The 20,846-nt window shown below is 37.7% G+C and overlaps 1 protein-coding gene across 1 annotated transcript in view; it reads left to right on the plus strand.

The window, feature by feature from the left end:
• Nucleotides 1-180: 180 nt before the first annotated feature.
• LOC104280321 (cyclin-G-associated kinase-like) overlaps nt 181-20,846 on the plus strand; it is a gene marked incomplete at both ends in the record, with an annotated part of 22,416 nt that continues 1,750 nt past the window's right edge. The window contains 8 exons of the mRNA XM_009877937.1: nt 181-316; nt 920-1,032; nt 1,607-1,718; nt 3,854-3,977; nt 13,009-13,058; nt 13,153-13,301; nt 16,441-16,563; nt 19,989-20,122. Of these exons, the coding sequence (XP_009876239.1) occupies nt 181-316; nt 920-1,032; nt 1,607-1,718; nt 3,854-3,977; nt 13,009-13,058; nt 13,153-13,301; nt 16,441-16,563; nt 19,989-20,122 (941 nt within the window). The remainder of the gene's footprint in view (nt 317-919; nt 1,033-1,606; nt 1,719-3,853; nt 3,978-13,008; nt 13,059-13,152; nt 13,302-16,440; nt 16,564-19,988; nt 20,123-20,846) is intronic.

Genomic DNA, 20,846 nt, shown 5'->3' on the forward strand with positions numbered 1-20,846 from the left:
ATTTAAAAGATGTGTAGATATTGTGCTTAGGAGCATGATTTAGTAGTGTTCTAGGTGGTGTTAGGCTAATGGATGGACTCATTAATCTTGGTTTGAGTTTATTTTGGTTTTTGGTTTGTTTTTTTTTTTTCCCCACCCTAAATGTTTCTAAGAAATATTTCTGCCTTTATCTTTGTGTAGGCTCTGGGCTGTATCCTTTACTTGCTGTGCTTTAGGCAACATCCTTTTGAAGATGGAGCTAAACTTCGCATAGTCAATGGAAAATATGTCATTCCACAAAACGATACTCGCTATTCTGTGTTTCATGATCTCATTCGTAAGTTTACAATGTTATTTAATTTGGTATCTTTATGGATACATTTCATTGACAGTGTTGTACCTACTGACAGTTAAGTATTATTGACATGCTAGTGAAAAAGGCTAACTTACACCACCTTCTTGGGTTTTTTTAAATTCAAATTATTATCAAAAAAACTTCAAAATTTTAAATGAAACTTTTAGGTTCATAGTGCTGTTGCCTGTCTTACTTAGGAACTGAATTAGTCCATAAGAACAGCTGATGTTTTGACATGATTTCGAGTTTGCTTTAGAAATTGTTTTATTTAAATTTCAGGTACATCAATGGAAGCTTTAAATATTGTGCCAGAAATGTTTCAAACCTCAACAATATTAAATATGAAGTTGCTTCTGAGGTTACTCATTAAGAATGCTTCAAAGAGTAAACTTTAGGATCAGTTAACTGTAAATGATGTGTTTTCATGGATACCTGTTATGACAATGATATTTAGATACAGATTTACCAGTCACTCCACTCTGTGCTTGATTGCTTATTACACTGGAGTACACTGAATAAATTATTATCTTCTGGGAGAAAAGCTCTGATATGTTCCTGTTACACTTTCTGCATCTCCTTTTTTAGGCTCCACTTTGAAGGTGAACCCGGAGGAGAGACTGTCGATCACTGAACTTGTTAATCAACTGCAGGAGATTGCTGCAGCTAGGAATGTAAATCCTAAATCCCCCATCACAGAGGTAAAGATGTCACATAAGAAGTATTATTGATTATATCTCCTTTCTCTCCACTCCTATCCACTGAGTGTGAGATTAGTAACAGATGTCAAAGCAGGTCCCCTGTTCCTTAGTCTTTTGAAAATTTCACACTCATTTGTTGTAAACTTCAATTGAATGGGTCTATAAGAGTTGTAGTGCCTTTGAAAATAGGCCTTTTCAAGCACTGAGCTCGCATGACATTGAAGGAAGCTAGCTGTAGTTCTTACTGCTTGGTGAAAGTCTCTTCATGGTCTTGGGTCATTCTTTAGTATGCAGGTGCTCTCTTTGACATGTTGTGTTTAATCATAATTAACTTGCACAGAAAAATCTAGTATGTGAAGGTTCTGACTACACTTACTTGAAATCCACTTAAGTGTCTTCTGTTCCACACTTAATTTACACAATACTGCAAGTTAATCAATTAGCGTATCTTAACTTTCTGACTTTTTCCTGAGGTTCAGCTTGCTTGTTCTCCCCAAGTAAAAGTAATTTACAGAGCATAACAAGTTGTCTGAATTGGCAAGAAAATACTCATAGTGAGTATTAATCTCCTTAGCTCCTGGAACAAAATGGAGGCTATGGAAACAATGCTCAGCCTCGAACATCTGTGACCTCTGTTACACAGAGCTCCAAGCCTGTGGGACAGCTCAACAATATGTACAATGCAGGTAAGTGCAGAAAAAGAATCTTAGTGTAAAACCAATCGTGTGTCTTCTATGTGACAAAACCCCCAAACATTTGGGGGTTTTGGATATCTTGCACAAGTACTAGGTATTTTGTGTTTATATTGCTGGTTTTAATCTTGTTTTATTTTTCACAGTGCTTGGTTTTATGTTGTTACTGCAAATGTGAATTTCCCAGTTCGTTGCTGGACAAGATGAAATTTCCTGTGTAAAATAATTGAAACTAAAATGCTGTGGGTGAGGGAGACTTTAAAAAAGTGAACTAGAACGTGATGAAAGTGGTGGATACAATAAGCAATAATGTTCTTAAGAGGTGTAGAGAAACTAATCTTCAGGTTATGACAAACAAATAAAAATGCCACATTTTAAACCCAAAGCTTTCTGATTCAATGAGTCAACACTATTTGAAAATATGTTATATAAAGAGGAGAGTTTAAGATGAGTTTAAACTTAAGCTGTTAAAAACCTTGTCGTAAGTACTGTATTTTAACTGAAACTTCGTTACTTTGTGGCAGAAGTTATTGAAATCAGTACATATCCTGAGTTTGTGCACAATATTGGATATTTGGTGTAAGAAAGTGACAGCTTTCTGCTTTCTAAGAGGAACTGCTTAGCATCAGATAGGTTACAACTGAAAAAGGTAACACGTATTCTGTATCTGTTGATACTTAATGCTAAAGCTGCTTGATGTCAGTTGAGGTAATCCAGTAAAGAAACACGGAAGCAATTGCAGGGATTTTGAGCGTAGACCACAGCAGTTCATTAATCCTAAGGAGTTATGGACCTAACATTTATTTTTACCCTGTGAAAAGCCTGTAGGAGGAAGAAACACAGTTCTGTAAGCATCTGGGGTCCACCTCTCCATCCTTCTTCCCACTCCACCCCCCAAAAGACTTTTGACACCCTGTCATAAATTGAAGTACATCTGTCAGTAATCATGATCTAAAGCTGTTTAGTTTTGTCACTTCCAAAAGACTCATGTCTGACCGCCTCAAAGGGAAAAACCAGCAGCCTAAACTCAGTTTATTGTCGATCTAGTAAGTGATTTCAGAAACAGCTGTAGCTGATACTACCTTTAGCCCAGGTAATTATGGGTGGATTGTGCAAGGAGGACTTCAGGAGATGGTTGCACTGCAAGACATCAGGGGTGAGGAAAAGTAGTTGTCGTTCCATCTGGGGGAAAACAGTAAGTAGCTGGACAAGTAGTACTAAATTGAGTAAAACGAAACATGTCTCCACAATGACACAATTAAAAGGTGACATACCAATTCTGTAAAAGTAGATACTCCAGAGTTCATTAATTTGAAAATATGTGCACTTAAAGAAAACGAGACTCATGATAGGCTTATTTACATTCAGTTACTTAATAAATGGGAATTTCTCTATCTTGTCTATCGTATGTGAATATAGAACACTTCAATTAATGCAGAAGATATCAAGAGTATATTTCAGTGTATTCGATTTTCCTCCCAGCTTGGTATTTCTTGCTTGAATTGCCAGTGAGACAAAGGGTATTAATGTTCCAGGGAGACTTCTAAAAATGTGTAATATTTATTGCAGTAATGTTATCTCTATATCAATTTCTGTGGGAGAATCCAGCTTCCTAATACAATTATAATCAAAACAGTGTCTGGCCATCTATTTTGTGAAAAAAATTAATACAATTCATTGTACACAATCATATTAATAGGGGTGTCGTGCTAGCTGGAATGTTGTGCTTAAAAAGTAACTTAATTATGCTAGCAGCTTTTGAAGCCCTGCACCGAAATGTTGCTAGTGGGGGTGCTTAAGCAAATTTGCTAATGATAAGATGTCCTTTAAGACACTGCTTATTTTGCTATACTGGCAATATGAAGTATTTTACTTTCAGAATTTTTTTTCCCGTGTCAATTGAACAGTGAATTGTACAATGTGTTAAGTAGTTTGCTAGTACTCCTGAATTCAGGAAGTACTATTTTTTGTGTATGTCATAGTTAAGGAGAACTTTAGACCTGTGAGCCTTAGAGCAAGGCGTAGCCTGTATGTGCATTCAGTTTCAGCTTTGTACGCAACCTGCTTTAGTATGGAGCCCATTCCAGGATGTGACTTAAAGTACAATTATTTTTATTCAACTACTCTAGGCCTGACCGTTGCGGAATGCGACCAGACTTATGGAGGGTTCTTTGATATTCTGAGGGGTGGAACAGAGCGATTTTTCACTAATATTAAGGATACATCTTCTAAAGTTATCCAGTCTGTGGCCAAGTGAGTAAAAAAAAAACCCAAAACAAAATAAAACCTTAAAATTGTGCTGGTAAGAGTTCTAAATGAAGAGTTAGGAGCATATTCCAGAAATGGTAAAATTCAACATACTTTTCCAAGTATGAGCTAGCTGGTAGCTAGCCCTGAGGTTTTAATGAATGATATTGATCCAGAAGTTACTTCAGCAGTCATATACTAGAAATGAGAATGTCAGGTCAAAAGCCTGTCCATAAGTACTACTTTCCCAAAAGATTCAGAAAGCTTGGGAGAGATGAACAGGTTGGGGCTGGAGCAGAGCATGGAGGTATAGAATAAGACTATCATGGTTCTGAGGAAATGAGTTGAATTATTAAATAGGGCCTTCCTAAATAAGAGAGGAAGAAAAGAAGATAGTATCATGAAAGGTACAAATAAAAGGAATGGAATTGAGAAGAAAAACTACAAGAAAATAGTTTGCGAGCTTTTCTGTCCAGTTTAGTTTTCAGGTGGAATCCGAAGCCCCCAAGGCAAAGCGAGGTCTGCACTGTTTGTCCCCTTTGCCTTGCATTACATGGAGTAATAATCTACTGTTTTGATATCTTTTCTCAGATACCTAGCGTGTGATTTATTTGTTTTTTCTAACCAGATTTTTCAGACCCATTTCAAATGTTTCTAGTAGCTCTGTATTATCAATATTAATCTGTATGATTTGTATGTTTTTAACTCACAATAAAATTTTATGCAGTGTAAAAGTTTTTTTTTAAATTCTAGGAAGAGCCCATTAAGTCTCTATTGATAACTGCGATTGAACTAGAGCGTCCTAAGAAAAACTGAACCTTGTCCTTCAGTGTAAATTTTGTGGCCCTTTCGTTGGGATACTGTGCTGTGGATTAAAGTCTGTTGATTGCAACATGTCTTCCTGTCACTGAGTGTGATTACACTGAGTGTAATAGTGGTCCTCTAAAATGTTTGTAATGATCAGATAAGTTAGATCTGTAGACCTCTCTAGCCACTTCAAGTGCGTTCTTAGCTGTCTCCTCTTGTACTTAGCCTGTTCTAAATTTCCTATGCATGGCTTAGGCCGGGTCCTCTGTTCCTTAAAAGTTGCAAAAGCTGTGCAACTTTGGTTTGCCCTTGAGGTTTCTACAGCAATTGGTGCAGTAATGTCAAACCTTTCACCCTGGGGAAAACAATCTGACTGAAGAGGGTGTAGGGAGATATACAAGGGGAGTGAACTGTTGCATGTTGAAAAGCCATGATCTGTTAGCAGCTTAGCAGAGCTGTATGAATTCCGTGTATGAAGTAACATGATGAGCTACAACTTTTAAGCATTTTATTTCTTTGGCATGTACTGTCTTGCAGGCCTCTGTTCTTTATCTCCTTGTAGCTGCTACCTTCTGTGGAAATGATCTTCTCCCCTCTTCAGTCCTACCTCTGTTCCTTTTGTGGTATCTTGTTAAACAAAATTTACTCTGTGATAAAACATGGAAATATTCTGCAGATTCATTGCCTTTTGACAGCTCTACTATTTATAAACTTAAAGGTACTTAATTCCTTGTCTTAAATTCTGCTAGTTTTGCTTAGATTTAAGTTTTGCAGCAGAGAAATTACTTTCCTTCCTTTGTGACAGAAAATATTTAATTTCTTCTCTACCTTTGACAAAATTTTAAGCTCCCCCTCCCATGCCTGTTTTCCAGCATTAGATCTTACTCTGATACTATATTTTGATTGTACACTGCATGCTTCTTCAGTATTCCTGCACTTCACTTTCTCGTACTTGTCTCTGCATGACTTTCTGGACTGTTGTGCCTCTATCAGTCAGCTATGTTTGAAGAAGCTTCCTCTTCCTGCTCTTGCAAGCAATTTCTTCCTTTACGGTCGCTGGAATTTGAATTACTCTTTTGAATTTCATCTTAATGCCATTTTCCCCTTTTGTAGTAGTGGATTAGGATTGTCAAAACCTGACTTATTAATATGGAATGACTTATTCAGTGCCTGCCTGCACCTTGTTTTTTTCTCTCGTACCTAAGAGGTGTGTTTGTCTTTTTGCTCTATGTAATTTTCTTTGGTTCCATAGTAAGTGTAGTGTGCAAAGAATAAAACAGTAACTGTACATCCAGCCATATCTGAAGAGCTCATCTGGTAGCTTCTGGTGATGTATTTGTGAGTACTTCCTGTCTAAAAAGATGCTGTTTGGTTCACATATTTTTCTCTACAATTGTTTGCTTAGATCTAATTCAGAGACGTCCCTGCCCATGACAGGGAGGTTGGATTAGATGATCTTTAAGGTCCCTTCCAGCCTAGGCCAGTCTGTGATTCTACGATTATGGTGACTGCCCCAAATAAGTCTTTATCTTGTTCTTAGAGTTACTGTGCTACTTCTGAATAACTAGTTAGTGTTTTCTGGCTGAACTATGTATTTGGCACCTTAGTTAGGATCACTTTTTGATAAAAATGGAGAAGTATGATTGATAGTATGATTGAGGCTCAAGATTCAAAGCCTTATAGTGACAGGATCATTTATGCCTTCAATTTGCATGGAACTGTTGGAATCCTCTAAACTGCTTCAAACCATACCTGCCATCATTGTACCTTCTGGTAGTGTTTGAGCCTCTGTCAGGAATGTGAGTGCTGTTGGAGATGTCCTAGTGCATGCCTTTAACTTAGTATTGGTCAAAGTAAAGCTCATTTCTTTTTCATCTTATTTGTGTTAATTACTGAAAGTCATGTGGATATTTGCTAGAGCTGAAAGGCTTGTGAATGTAGTAGTTTGACCTGATTTTGGTTTGTAGCTCTAAATATCTTTAATATCCAGGTTGGATCAGTGAACCACAGGCCTTTATCAGCAGGTGAGGCACAGCACTTGAATGCGCTGTGGTGGATTGACAGGGTATCATCAGAGGGTATATGTCAAGTCTCAAGACTGATCATGAGGAAATCAGTCCCTTACAGACGGTTTGGACTAAGCTGGTCAGACAGCTTATATTTAGGTGACTTTTGCACATCACCTTTGACAGAGCATGTAAGACTGTCAGTTTTTTTGCTCAAGCTCTGCACTAACATGAACAAATGTTCATTTTGTGGAGAACCCTCTGTCTTTGTACAACTGTCTTTTTGTTTTCTTGTGTTACCTAGGTGAATTTAGTCATTGTGTTGTGGAGTGAAAAAAGAGGAGGGAATATGCACCAAGTATATAATTATGCTAGTGAGAACCAGTTACTTCCATTCTTATTTTCCAGGTAATGTTCAACCAATACTGAAAGAGGAGCTCTACTTGTAATTTACCAATATTCTCTACTGGCCCTTAGTTCCTTGACAAGTCTGTTGTGTGTTTTGAATCTTAGCTGTATTTAACAGTCCAGTGAAATGGCAAAACGTGAATTAATGCGAGCAGATAACATGAATTCATGTTATGCAGGACTTAAGGTAGTTTCAGGTTCTTCAAGCATTTCAGATTCTCAGCAGCACAGTGAATGTTCAATGCTGAGAATCTCACCACTGGGCTTGTGCATTCCTCAACTATTTATGCTTTAACCGAGCTGAAGTGTTAATTCTTTGTTTGCATCCACTGTAGGACATTTGTTATGATGGTCATTCTCTACACCTACAAACTTGTGTAGTGGCTACAGCTGATACCATCAGGGATGTGAGAATACTTCTTCTACTGTTGCATTCTTGACTACCTTTCCAAAACTCTGCAACCAGCATGAGAAGCAGACATTCTGGACAAACTAAAATACCATTTTATTGTTGTGCATTTTCCTCTCAACACTTAAACACTCCTCATGCTGGAGTCTTATCATCTCATTAGTTAGGCTTTCTCCTCCCTACTTCTGATGGCTTTTCTCAATTGTGGATTATTTCCTCTATCTGCAGACAGACTTCTTGCTCATTGAATCCAAACTACAGTGGAAGAGTTAGTGTTTTGTAGTTGCTACAAAAATGTTAATTTTTTACTTCTGTCCTGTAGCTGCCTTTGTCTTAATTTGAGTTTTGGTGTCTTGTTTATCCTGATAAGGTATAAGGCCTGAAAACTAGAATGCATGTCATGGTCTATAAGGAATAGTAGGGTGAATTAGGGTCCTCTTGATTGTCCCCAGGCAGGTGTCACATTAATCCTCTGCAGACTCAGGTCAGGCAGAAGCAGTTTGTAACTACATGAGAGAAAACCTAGAGCAACAGTGTTTTAGTCCTCTGTTGATATAAACTGACCTGAATGAAAGTACCAGGGTGTATAGACACTCAGAGCACATATGCCACTCTGAAGGGGCCGGAGGGCCTGATATGACAAAACAGTGTCTGCAGAAAAGGGAACTTTATTCCAGTGGAAGTACTCATCTGTGCCTCATAACTCGGTTGCAGCTGTGAGGCCTCAAATACCTCTGCTGAGCTTGTCCAACTCTGTCTTATGACAGTGCTGTCTGTGCCCTTGACCAGCTTTTATGCTTCTTGAGGTCTGCATTCATACAGTTACAGATGCCCTGCTGAAAAACATGTCTAAATGTTTTAAGTATCCGGTCTTCACTGCTGTTGAAAGCAGCATGCAAAACTTTCAGTCAACCTTGTTTTGCTTGTCAGAAGAGTCTCCTTCACTGAAGAGATTATAATCTAGTAATCTAGGAAACAATTAGCTGCCTTTTATTGCTAGCTTTCTTTGCTTCTAAGGTAATTGTTTCTGATTTGATGCTGCGCTAATGTTTTATTTCACAGATCTTTGTATTGTATTAGGTAGTTGAATGACTAAGTTCTATGAAGCAAAACAAAGTGGAAATGGATTGATGTGAATTTGAGTGCTGCATTTCTTCCTGTCTTTTAAAAACATAAACTGCAAAAATAGTGATTAGTAAATGAATAGATGTTTTTCTACTCTTGTGAGTGTAGGAGTGTCTAGAGGAAGATTGCTTAGTGTTAGAGCATTACTTAAGATAATGGTTTGTGTGCTTATATTGTGGCTGTGCTGGTTAGTCAGTCTTTATTCTTTCTATAGAAACACAAGGTAACTATGCATTGTAGAATTCTGTGCTGTAAGTCAGCTAGTTTATTTTGTGAATTTAATAGTTAATTTAAATCTAATTATTTTAAAATTAATTTGCTGGAATTATCTTTTGTTTAATAATAGGGATGGTCTTTACAGCTGGTACCTGGAAAGACTGATGATGCCAACTGTTTAAACAGTGTTAAGTTTTTAACATCCAATTGACTTTTGACTTTGTATCTATTTGTTGCGTTTCCTACTAGACTTCTTACTAAACAGCCTTGAAGCCGCCTAGTATCATCAGAAAAATTACTAACTTTTATTGTCATAACATACTTTCTTGTTAAGCGTTATTAGACCTTTGAAAAGCACACAGTTTTCCATACAGATCACAAGTAAAAAACCCTCTGTGCAGTCTTCTAATTTGTTTCTATGTTCTCCTACTATTATCACCTGCCAGCAACATTGCTATTAACAACATGAAAGGATTGACCTTATTCCTGATTTTTGTTTATAGGTTTATATCTTTAAATGTGTAGGAATGCTTGCCATTGTGGAGAGTAAGCATTTTTTTACCTTCCTGCCATTTAAAGCACCCCCAGTTACAGTCTGACATGAAACACTACACTTAAAAGTACTTTGTTTTCAAGTCTTACTGCTGAAATAGGTCTTCGGGATGAAGCTCAAGGAGTAGTAACTCAAGGACAAGGTCACATGTTTTAGGAGACTTGTGTAGCAGTTTAGCAGCTACATTTTAATTAATACAGCACAAACATCATGAGCTTTTTCAGTTGTAACAGGCATGCAGGTGTTTTTTTTTCCCTCTAAAACAACGTGCTTGAGTTGACTGTGCTCTGTTGACATACTAAGCTGTACTTTTTGAGCAGTTTGTGTATGGTAAGACTCATGCTTCACAGAATCACAGGATGTTTGGTGTTGGAAGGGACCTTGAAAGATCTCGTCGAACCCCTCTGCCAGAGCAGGATCACCTACAGTAGGTCACACAGGAACATATCCAGGTGGGTTTTGAATATCTCCGGAGAAGGAGACTCCACAACCTCCCTGGGCAGCCTGTTCCAGTGCTCTGTCAGCCTCACAGTGAAAAAGTTTTTCCTAATGTTTTTGTGGAACCTCCTATGTTCCAGCTTCTATCCATTGCCCCTTGTCCTGTCATTGGACATCACTGAGAAGAGCCCGACTCCGTCCTCCTGACACTCGCCCTTTACATATTTATACACATTAACGAGGTCAGGCCTCAGTCTCCTCCAAGCTGAAGAGACCCAGCTCCTTCAGCCTTTCCTCTTAAGGGAGATGTTCCATCCCTCCATCATCCCTGGGGCTGCGCTGGACTCTCTCCAGCAGTTCCCTGTCTCTCTTGAGCTGAGGGGCCCAGAACTGGACACAGTAGTCCAGATGTGGCCTCACCAGGGCAGAGCAGAGGGGCAGGAGGACCCTTCTTGACCTACTCGCTACTCCCCTTCTAATACACCCCAGGATGCCATTGGCCTTCTTGCAATTTTAAAAATGTTATGTCCACTCAGATTCACCTATCCTCTTTGTGGTTAGCCATGCTTAAGTGTTAAATTACATTTCCCCACCCTGGTACTGAATTCTCAGGCAAGGTAAGGGTTAAACCATTAATCCACTCACTCAATGCTTCTCTTAATGTTGCATTTTAGACAAATGTAAAAAGCGAAGCTGAATTGATTATTGTTGCCAGTAAGTCAATATCTGAAAATGTTCTCAAAGGAATATGAAGAATGTTGTGGTTTTGCTCTTAACAGTTGTGTGCTGCTGTTTCAAATTGCTGCCTAACCTCAGTAACAAAGAGATAATGGTTCTTTATTCTCAGGCTGTAGTATTAGGTGGTTGGTTACCTTGCTGTCAAAAAAAAAGTTGCTATCGTTAGAATTATCTGCATGTTTTCTTGCTTGAAGCTGGTGGTTATAAGCAACAATTAACATTTAACACTTCCCAGTTATGTAAAGGACTATGCTCGTAATTGATTTTAGTAAATACTACTGGCCTTCTTGGCCCCAAAGTATCCTGGGATGTGTTGAGTGTGGCCAGTAGGTTGAAGAAGGTCATCCTCCCCCTCCATGCTGCCCTAGTGAGGTCACATCTGGAGTATTGTGTACTGTTCTGGGTTCCCCAGTTCAATAGAGATGGGCAGCTACTGGAGAGAGTCCAGCAGTGGGCAACGAAGATGACTGGGGGACTGGAGCATCTATCTCTTGAGGAAAGGTTGAGAATGCTGGAACTCTTTAGCCTGGAGAAGACTGAGAGGAGACCACGTCAGTGTCTATAGATATGTAAAGAGTGGGTGTAAGGAAGGTGGAGAATAGATTCCTTTCAGGAGTGCCCAGTGACAAGGACAAGGGGCAGTTGGCTTAAGCTGGAACACAGGAAGTTCCATCTAAACATATAGAAAAACTTCTTTACTGTGAAGGTGACAAAGCACTGGAACAAGCTGCCTAAAGGGGATGTGGAGGCTCTGGAGATATTCAAAACCTACCTGGACGCAATCCCCTATAATGTGTGCTAGATCATCCTGCTTTAGTTGGGGGGCTGGATATTTGAAGGTCCCTTCCAACTCTGACTCTTTCTGTGATACTGTGAAACAATGATTAGCTCTGATTGTAAATGTCTGCCTTAATTAGTTTGGCTGCAGCAGTGTTACCACTTGAGCTGCATGATGAAGTTATGTCCTTTCAAAGGTGAAAAGATTTTTGAAATAATGTTTACATGGCCATTTTGTTTACCTCCTTATGCAGGCTTTTTCAAGGCTTTGTTTTTTAGTGCTTTGTCTAGTGAGATGCTCAGACATCCTTGTTGTGGTTTCAAGTTCTCTTGAGACCGTGTGTCATTACAGGTGTTAAGGCACTGATTGTGCCATTCTGCATAAATACTGTGTAATGTGCTTGCTTTCAGAGCAGTTCTTTCCTTACCAAAAATCCTCCTCCCTGTCCTTGTAAATTCAATAATCTTTTTATCAACCCCTCCAGCCCTCCTCCCTGTTTACTAGCAAGCAGTAAGGATCAAAGCATAATGTTTTCTCTTGATGTTTCAGAATTTTAGTATAGTATCCTAGGTCTGCTCTTTCAAGCAGTGTCTTAAAACTTTAGAGTGATATGAAAGTATTGCTTTGATAGTGCCTCTGCATTACTTAAACATACATCATAGTATTGTGAAGGCATTTTGATATTCTGGAGATATGCTACTGGCTTTAAGTTAGGGATGTCTAAACCAAATTCAGTAGGTGAGGTTTGTTGTTATTTTTCCAACCAGGAATGCAGACCTATGTGATTATGCTAAAGGTTGTTGACCTGCACTGGGGCTCTTTAGTCTTTTTCTTGAGCTCTTTCATCCTGCTACACAGCAGATACCTTAGAAAAAAAAAACAACCCACTGATCTGAAAAAAATTATTGGCATAATGTGGATGATTAAGTAGGTATTTGGAGAATGGACATAAATGCAAAAAGAAATCACTGGGAGATTGTTTTTCAAAAAGGTTCCTTTTTAAAGCAGTGCACAAATATGAGAGAAAGAGATGAGTAATGATTAATACTTTACTCATTATGGGAGTTTGGAGAAATCATTTAAAAGAAGAGATTCGCATACCCTCAGTTCATGTAGAATAAAGAAATTGAGCAGCGTGATCATCTGGGCCAGTTAGTAATATGACAGAATTATGTAATTAAAGATACATGTTTTAACAAATAGTCTGTTTTAAGCGTTATGATGTTTTTCATTAAAGGTGTTAATGCATCCTCATTAGGCTTTCAAATTGATATGTACGGTGAATGTTTATCAATAAGAGTAGAGGCTAAAGGAATGAGTTAAACATTGAAGGCATCCATACAAAAATCCCTAGAGATGGGTTTATTGCAACTGATGTAGATGAGTAACTGTTCAAATACAAGGTCAGTTCTGAAAACCTTGGTGTGATGTAATGAGCCTCAGATGGAAAAAATGAAACGTTATTCATGGTGGTGAATGTAGCTTGAGACCTGTTTTTTTAGATGTAGGACTTGAATAGCTCTATTTCCCAGTATTAACTCCAATGTGTTCTGTTTCAGTTATGCAAAAGGAGACTTGGATATATCATACATCACTTCCAGAATTGCTGGTATGATAGCTATGTCTGTCTTAAGAATAATTCCTGGTTGTTCTTAATATATGAAAAATGTGAGGTCTTAAACTGGTTGTGTTTGTCTCTTCAGTGATGTCCTTCCCAGCTGAAGGTGTAGAATCTGCCATCAAAAATAACATAGAAGATGTGCGGTTATATCTGGACTCTAAACATCCTGGCCACTATGCTGTATACAATCTTTCTCCAAGAACATACAGGCCCTCAAGATTCCATAATAGGGTGTGTATAGTTTTTACATATTTCTGTAAAAAGTTTTCCAACAGTGTCTTGATTACACCTTCAGCTTTTTGTTGTGAAGTATGTTAAAGTAGGCTACTTAATCAGAAAGATGACAAAAGAATAAGTAAAAAAAGGTCAAAGTGTAACCTATGTTCTGCTTGTCTTTGTTTTCAATCCAAACTTTGCTTGTTAAAGACAAATCTTTGATCTTACTTACTAAAATCTGTGTTTCCTAGGCTAGTGATGTTGTGAAACCCTGTACAGCTACCTTACATGTTTCAGGCTTGCATGGAGAATACTTAACGTAATTAAGAGTTGTACTAGAATTTCAATCTCTCCTACATTCAGAGGGTCATTTTTTATTGAAGATAATACTTCGGTGACTGATCCTGCACAACCTGTTTACTGTCTTCTTGTTCCCCTGCATGCTATTTATTTGCCATATGGCTCAGCTCTAGCTGTCTGCTTATTACTACTGCTTGAAGTATTGGTATAGCTTAGCCTGAGTCTCTGCTAGCGTATTTTTCTGATACTAAAATGAAAACTTTTGCCTAATTTGATAATAAGGTACTGAGGACAGCTCTTAGGAGCTAGTGGATAGTTCGGCTGTCCTGTAAGCTCAGTAGTGGAACTTACACAACAGTGTTACTCTTGTGAGTTGTCTAGCACTGGCCATGTTAGACCTCTCCTAAACAATCTGTAGTGATCATGTTCATTTCCCACTTCCCAGAGGACAGTCTAGAAACATTATTTGTTACAGCCGAACCCCTTTTAGGTCTTACCCTGCAGAGCCATCATTAGTATTACTTCAGTTATCCAGGTTCACTTAGATTGTCAGGCCAAAGTATGTTTAATATTCTGTCTAGTACTTGTGCCTTCCTTTGGTTTCCTTGTAAACTTGTAGACAAGACAAAGTGGTGTCACACTAAAAAGGATTACCCCCTATTTGGGTGGAAGCAGTCAACTTCACCTGCATATCTGGTTCAGTGTGAGGTTCAGACAGAGGCTGCTCAGCATGGAAGGCAAAGCTTAACCACACAGAAAGCCACCTGCCTGATCACTGGAGCAGGCATCTCAAAGCAAAATCTTCAGCAATGCTTTTTAGCACTAAATTGCTGGTAAGTCCACTGAAGCTGGCATAGTGAACTAATTTACTCATCGTCCTACAAAGCTATCAGTCTCTGTTTATGGAATTAGAAATACTGTGACTGAAATAGTTTATCCTGGGAATGATGTTTTGATTATGCAAGTCTCAGTTCCCTATACATTGGTATTCCTGATGTGTTTGTACTGTGAATGGTAGTATGAACACAACTAAATCTTACTGTGATCTGGAACTCTTCTGTTCCACGTTTGTCTTTTTGACATTTATTTTGTCTTTTTTGGGGGGAAGTGATAGTAGATTATAATTTGGCAAAATATTGTAGGATCCTCCTCACTTTATTGGCTAGGAGTATTTTGGAAGTTTCTACAAAATAGTGCCTTCTGTTTAAAAACAAAAAAAAGGCAGGTATTTTACTTGAGAAACAAACTCTTTAAATATATTGGTCAATTTTTTCCTGTCAGTCTTGGAAATCCAAATGCACAAAGACTGCTAGTGGTTGACTTACCAGCGCTGAATAATGAAGTTGAAGGCAGCCACATGGGAAGCTAGGGAAGCTTCGTTTTTTCTTAGTGTCTGCAAAAGATAATTATGATGAGCCTTAAACTATATCAAAGGAGAAGAGTTTCTGAAGTTCTTAATTTGTGAAATTATATAATCTTGCCTTCTTGCTATATGTTATCTGTATAGAACTCTTACAAATTTCTTTGACCTTGGTTAAAGTTGATGGAAGTTTTGAAGTATTCTCTACTACCTTTGAGTCCTACTTAAATAGGTTGTTCAGAGAGGTTGTGCACTCTCCATCATTCTGGTAATGATTAGATGACTTTGAGCTTAAAATAGATCCCAAGGAAAAGAAAGTAGTGTTGTATGGTATACTTCTTGTAAGAAAGCTAATGTTTAAGCAGAAAGTAAATGATAAATCAGAAAAAAAGTCGGTGCTTGCTTTTTTGAATATACCTGCTTTTCTAGGATGTTTTCTGGTTTTTAGCTGTAATGCTGCAGAATAATTCTTTCACTGCTCCTGTAATATTTGAGATGTAGTGAAAATTTTATCAAATCCTATCTTGAACAGGAATGTAAAGAGCTGCTTGCCTTAGCCTTTATTTGAACTTTATTTGTTCACTGATGACTTTATAAACATTTCACTAACAAAAGAAGATTGATTCCATTTTAATTTATTGCAGCATGATGCTTTCTGAAACTGCTCGCTTCTGAATAAAATACAGGCAAAAGCTGTAGGAGACTTCTTGGATGTCAGACCTTTTCAGCCTTTTTTCCTGAGTTTGGCACAAAAACGACCTCATTAAGTTGTTTGGGTTTTTTTGTCATACTCGGTTCAGGTAACTGATCTTGGAGTAACCCTTGAACTAAAACTATTTTTATGTGGGTAGGAAAACATGCTGCTGATAGGAAAACTTGGTCTTCCACATTAAGTGGTTGTGGTCTTGGCTAAAAAGAAATAGAAAAAGCTTGCTTTTGAAGTTGTATCCTTGGTCCTGATAGAACTTGTGCTCTTCAGGCGTTGTAAGCTCTCAGAGATCAGGTTTTCATACAATGTTTTCTTACTGGGCAGCTGATAATAAAAATGGAAGCTCTCAGCAGTGAAGTTTATTATTTGGTAGTTTCGTGGCACTAATTGCAGAGGGAGTATTACTCAACTGTTGAAGCTCTTTGAGTAAAGGACAAATGTAAAACCAAATTTAGTTCTTTTTGTGTGGTTTCATTTTGCTTAAGAATATATGTACAACTCAAGTTGAAAACTGTGTTACTTTATTCCCTGGTCTAAGAAAATTTCAAATAGTAATCTGAATTGTTGGTACTTCTAGTGCAGCCGACTGTAGACAGGACTTGAATTTTACTGCATTTTATGCTATAAAGTGATGCCTACACTATGTAAGACTATTTTTCTTCAGCATGTTGCTGAATTTCTACCTGAAGGGTGCATTAAGTGTTAAAATTGCATCTTCCATACATAGTTTATGCTATGTAAGTGTATGGGGCTATAATCTTTCTCTCCTCTCCCTTCCATTGCAGGTTTCTGAATGTGGCTGGCCAGCAAGACGAGCGCCAAATCTTCAGAATCTGTATAGCATATGCAAGAACATGCATTTGTGGCTGAAACAAGACCAGAAAAATGTTTGCATTGTGCACTGCCTTGTAAGATGAAAAAGAAATTGCTTTAAATCTGAAGTGCTTTGGTCAATCCAGCTTTGTATTGTGGATAAGGATGCTAATATCCTCTCAGTTTGTTGGTGTTACTGACTTTACTGCCTGGGGACACTTCCTTCCTTCTGTGTCTTTAGGAAAGTTATTTGCATAAATCTCATCCCTAGGCAAATTCATATGGGTAATGTAATCCTTGCTTGCGTGCAGGTAGCAGGGAAGACTGTGTAGAGGAGGGATTAAGGCAAAGTAGCCTTTAGGAGAAAGAATCTTCTTTGCTATTCTAGTATTTGCTTTATTTTTTGTTCATATTTTCTGAATGACAGCTGGGTTTACACTGCCTTTCCCACTGCTGTTCATTTAGATTGTAATCTCCATCTGCAGAATTGCAGAAACTGAGTATGAGACTTGTGGAACTTGCTTTTGCTGGCCGCAGGTGACTATAACTTCCACTGTTGTCTAATGTGTCATTAACTTTGATTATAACACAAAAAAGCAATAAAACTCTTGATCAAGAGCCACTTCATGTCTAACATGAGGTGAAAAATGAATTTGAAGAATGGTCACTATGCTCAAGATTTGAAAATGACATTATTGTTATGTTTACATAAGAGAATTGCATGTGAAATTTTGACATTCCTCTTTTCCTGTGCAGTGTAAAGAGAAACACAACACTAGTTACAATGCTTATGATGCTGCTGGAAAGTATTCAGAACCATCATTTGATATAGTTTAGTAGTCTATATGGAATATATCAGAGTCTAAAAGAGAATTTGTTAATGTGCCAAAGTTTTGCAAGGAAAAAAATCCGTTACTGCCAGCTCCTGAAAACCAGTGTGATTTTCAGTGCTGCTGTGGGGTTAGGAATCCAATTCTGTATTAAAGTGATACTTATCCATATCACATGATTGCTGGTCAAGTAGGTAAGAAGCAGATGTGATGAATAAGCACTATTTTTTTGTAACATCTTTCCCTTGAAGTGTTTCCTTTAAGGTACCTAAAACATTTCTCTTCCTTTGTGAGGGAAGTTAATACCTGGCTGTGTGCCAGATGTGAAAAGTGTATACCAGAACTACTAGAAAGGAATGGTAGTTGCAATATGTATCCTGGTTTTATCTAGCTGAAAAGTTTTGTAGATTTAAAAGCCAAGAAATCTGTGTTGAAAAGAATGCTTCATCTGGTGGAGATAGAGACTAAAAACATTCTACACTTGAATAACAAAGCATGAGTTGCTTCTTGTGAAGGTGAAACTGCCTCTGGGTGTCTGGGATTCACAACTGGGTAGGACTTCCTGATTTCTTGATCTTTACTTTAGAGTTTTGCAATAATGCACTGAACTGTTAAACTTTCATATTGTAATTTGAGTGATACAGTGGAGAACAAGGAGTTGAAAGTGTGGTTTAAATGGCAACTCCTTACTTCAGCTACAGTTAAGTCTTTCTGAACTGGCAGTGACTGGTTTTAACTGTCGTGAACTGGCATCCTGTTTTATTGATATGACAAGACGGTAGCACAAATACTAGAGGCTGGAGTAACTCCTGGACACCTGCAGTAACCCTTCATGTAATTGTTTGGGGGCCTGCAGTGAGGATGCAAGGTCATCCCTGAAAACTTGCACAGCTTTAATAAGGTGTGAGTGCGGAATCATCTTGGTGGAACTTAGCATCGAAGAGACTTGCAATGGGGTATGCTGCAGCTCTGTGTGCTTCCGACAGCTGCTTTTGACCTGGATTGAAATGAACCAGGTTAAGATAATTATACACACCCTAGGAAAAGTTATGTTTAATTTATGAAGGTTGTTTCTTTTCAAAATAGTTTAGACACAAACCTTTTCTAGTTTGAGACTTTAGGACAAAACTTATGCTCAAAATCTTGCTGTTTCCAACTGTTGCTTTTTATTGCTGCCTTAATTATTGTTTATGCCTGAGGATTGTTTATTTTTGTAGTCAAGAGCCATCCTCCTTGTGAAAACATACAAGGAAAAATTTAAATTCTTGCTCTCATCTCTATATGGGAGTGGTTTTTTTGCTCCTATTTTACTTCTTTCTGAAGTACAAGATTCTGTCATGAGATTTGCTTTCTAAGAAGATATTGTTTTGAATGCTGTATTTCTGGTTGTAAAGTGACCTTTAAAGTCTTATAAAGTTGACCTCTGACTTCATGCCACAGTGGCAAAAGTGTTTGCTGTGGATTGCTAGGTATGATGATATAATTTGGAAGTGGCTTTGTGATGCAAGTGAACGTAGGCCACTGCTTGTCATGCTGATCAGGGGTTTGTATTCATTACTGTTTTATCCAAATTGTAGGCATCTCGGGGTAGGGACCATGGTTTTGTTCCATCTGAGTGAGATTTAACTGAAAGGCAGAGTCCAGCCCATAGAATCATAGGCTAGCTTAGTGACTTCTGGAAATCACTGGGCTTGCTGTTTACGCGAGCAGCAATAATACTGATTTGCTGGAGTGCTCTTTAAGAATCTGGCTTGCAGTGGTGCTGGCGTACACTCTTTTCATTGTCGTCAGTAGTGGTTAGAATACAAGCTTGGCTTTGAATAAAATGTCTGTTAAAACAAGTTGAGGAAAAGCATTTCCTTCTTCACTACTTCCACACTTGTATGGCCAAGTGACTACCAAAAAAACCCCAAACCAGTTTGTATACTAGCAAAAAAAAAAGTGAGAGGTCCTGTTCTGTCAGCCATTGGCTTTTCTGAATCTTAAGTGTTTTGTCAGGTAGAGGTGAGTCTAGGATGCATGTGGTTGTGGTCTCTTTTACATAAAGAGGATCAGTGTTTTAATTTCTTGTATTATAATTCATTTTCCTTTAATCATAAAAGTCACTCTAATATATATCACTAAGTACCTAGTCTTAATTAATATTACTTATGCAATATAGAATCTCAGTTACAATTTATCAGTCATGCACAATTAATCTTGGTGATACCTCTTGTAACTAAGAAAGAGATCAGCCTAAGTTTACTATACTGGTTACTATACTGGGTTACAGCTTGCAGCCTAAGGCATCAGCAGTCTACCTACTGAGGTTAAGCAAGTTAGCTACTAATATTAACCAAAGCACGTGGTTTGAATAGTCAGGTGTAAAATTACTTTAGTTCCCAACAAGGTAGCAGCCAGGAATAAAACTTAAAAATGACTGCTAGTGATAGTAAGGTAGTAAATACAAACTGAAAATTTCAAATGGTGTTAAGCTAAAGCAATTACTACATATTACCTGCTTGCTCAAATGTGAATGTCTCGTCTTGTATGGAAATCAAACGTTTCATGTTCAGATACAGACTTGAAATCTGAAGGTGACACTAGCTTGAACTTCACTACATTAAATAAGGAGATAGTGTGGTTTTCAGTAACTTATGTAATACTTTTTTGACTAGGTTTAAAGTTACATTTTTAATTTTTTTTTGTAGGATGGAAGAGCAGCATCTGCTGTTGTAGTTTGTTCTTTTCTGTGTTTCTGTCGTCTCTTCACTACTGCTGAGGCTGCAGTTTATATGTTCAGTATGAAACGCTGTCCTCCTGGCATTTGGCCTTCTCATAAAAGGTATAGTATCAGAGTACTGTTGAAGCAAGTAGCTATGCAATTGTGAATATACTATTATTTTTGCAGGATGCTTTTTAGGAAGATAAAGTATTTTGATTGTGTGTGTGTTTGAACAGCATGTGTGTTTTAACAGCAAAATACTTGGAAAAACAGATGAGTAGAGAAGAAAGTTCTGAACTTTGTGAGCCTTTAAATTCTTACCAAAAGTGAGTAAAATAAGTGAAGAAATAATAGGAAGGAAAACGGGGCCATGTAGTGCTTTTGAATGCTCTTTTAAGTATGAAGTTCTTTTCCAAATATGTTAGACTTATTCTGAGTTTACTATATTACAGTAGATTTTCCTGTGTCAGAGCGCTGCAAGTTCTTTGGAAAGACCAATAATTATTTCTATCAGATGTTTTAAACTGACTATTTAATTGAATAGATCTTTTAACAAAGTTTCAGTACTAACTGGTAGTAAAGGTGTTTCATACAAAAAGGATTAGATTTAGAAAGGAGGAGTAAGAATTAGTGAAGTATAAATGTCAGATTATGGTGTTGTACAGATTTACTTTAAGTATGTTTAACAGGTACTCTACAAGAAAATTTATATTAATGAGGATAAAATTAAAGCCTTCAGGAAGCTTTGAGTTGCTAGCTTCAGAACTGCTACACAACTTTGTATTTTGTGTGAAAAACAAAATAAATGGTTCTCCTATTTGGGTGTTTTAATGCCTTTGGAAAG

Source organism: Apaloderma vittatum, unplaced genomic scaffold, assembly GCF_000703405.1.
Source record: "Apaloderma vittatum isolate BGI_N311 unplaced genomic scaffold, ASM70340v1 scaffold2641, whole genome shotgun sequence".
NCBI lineage: Eukaryota > Metazoa > Chordata > Aves > Trogoniformes > Trogonidae > Apaloderma > Apaloderma vittatum.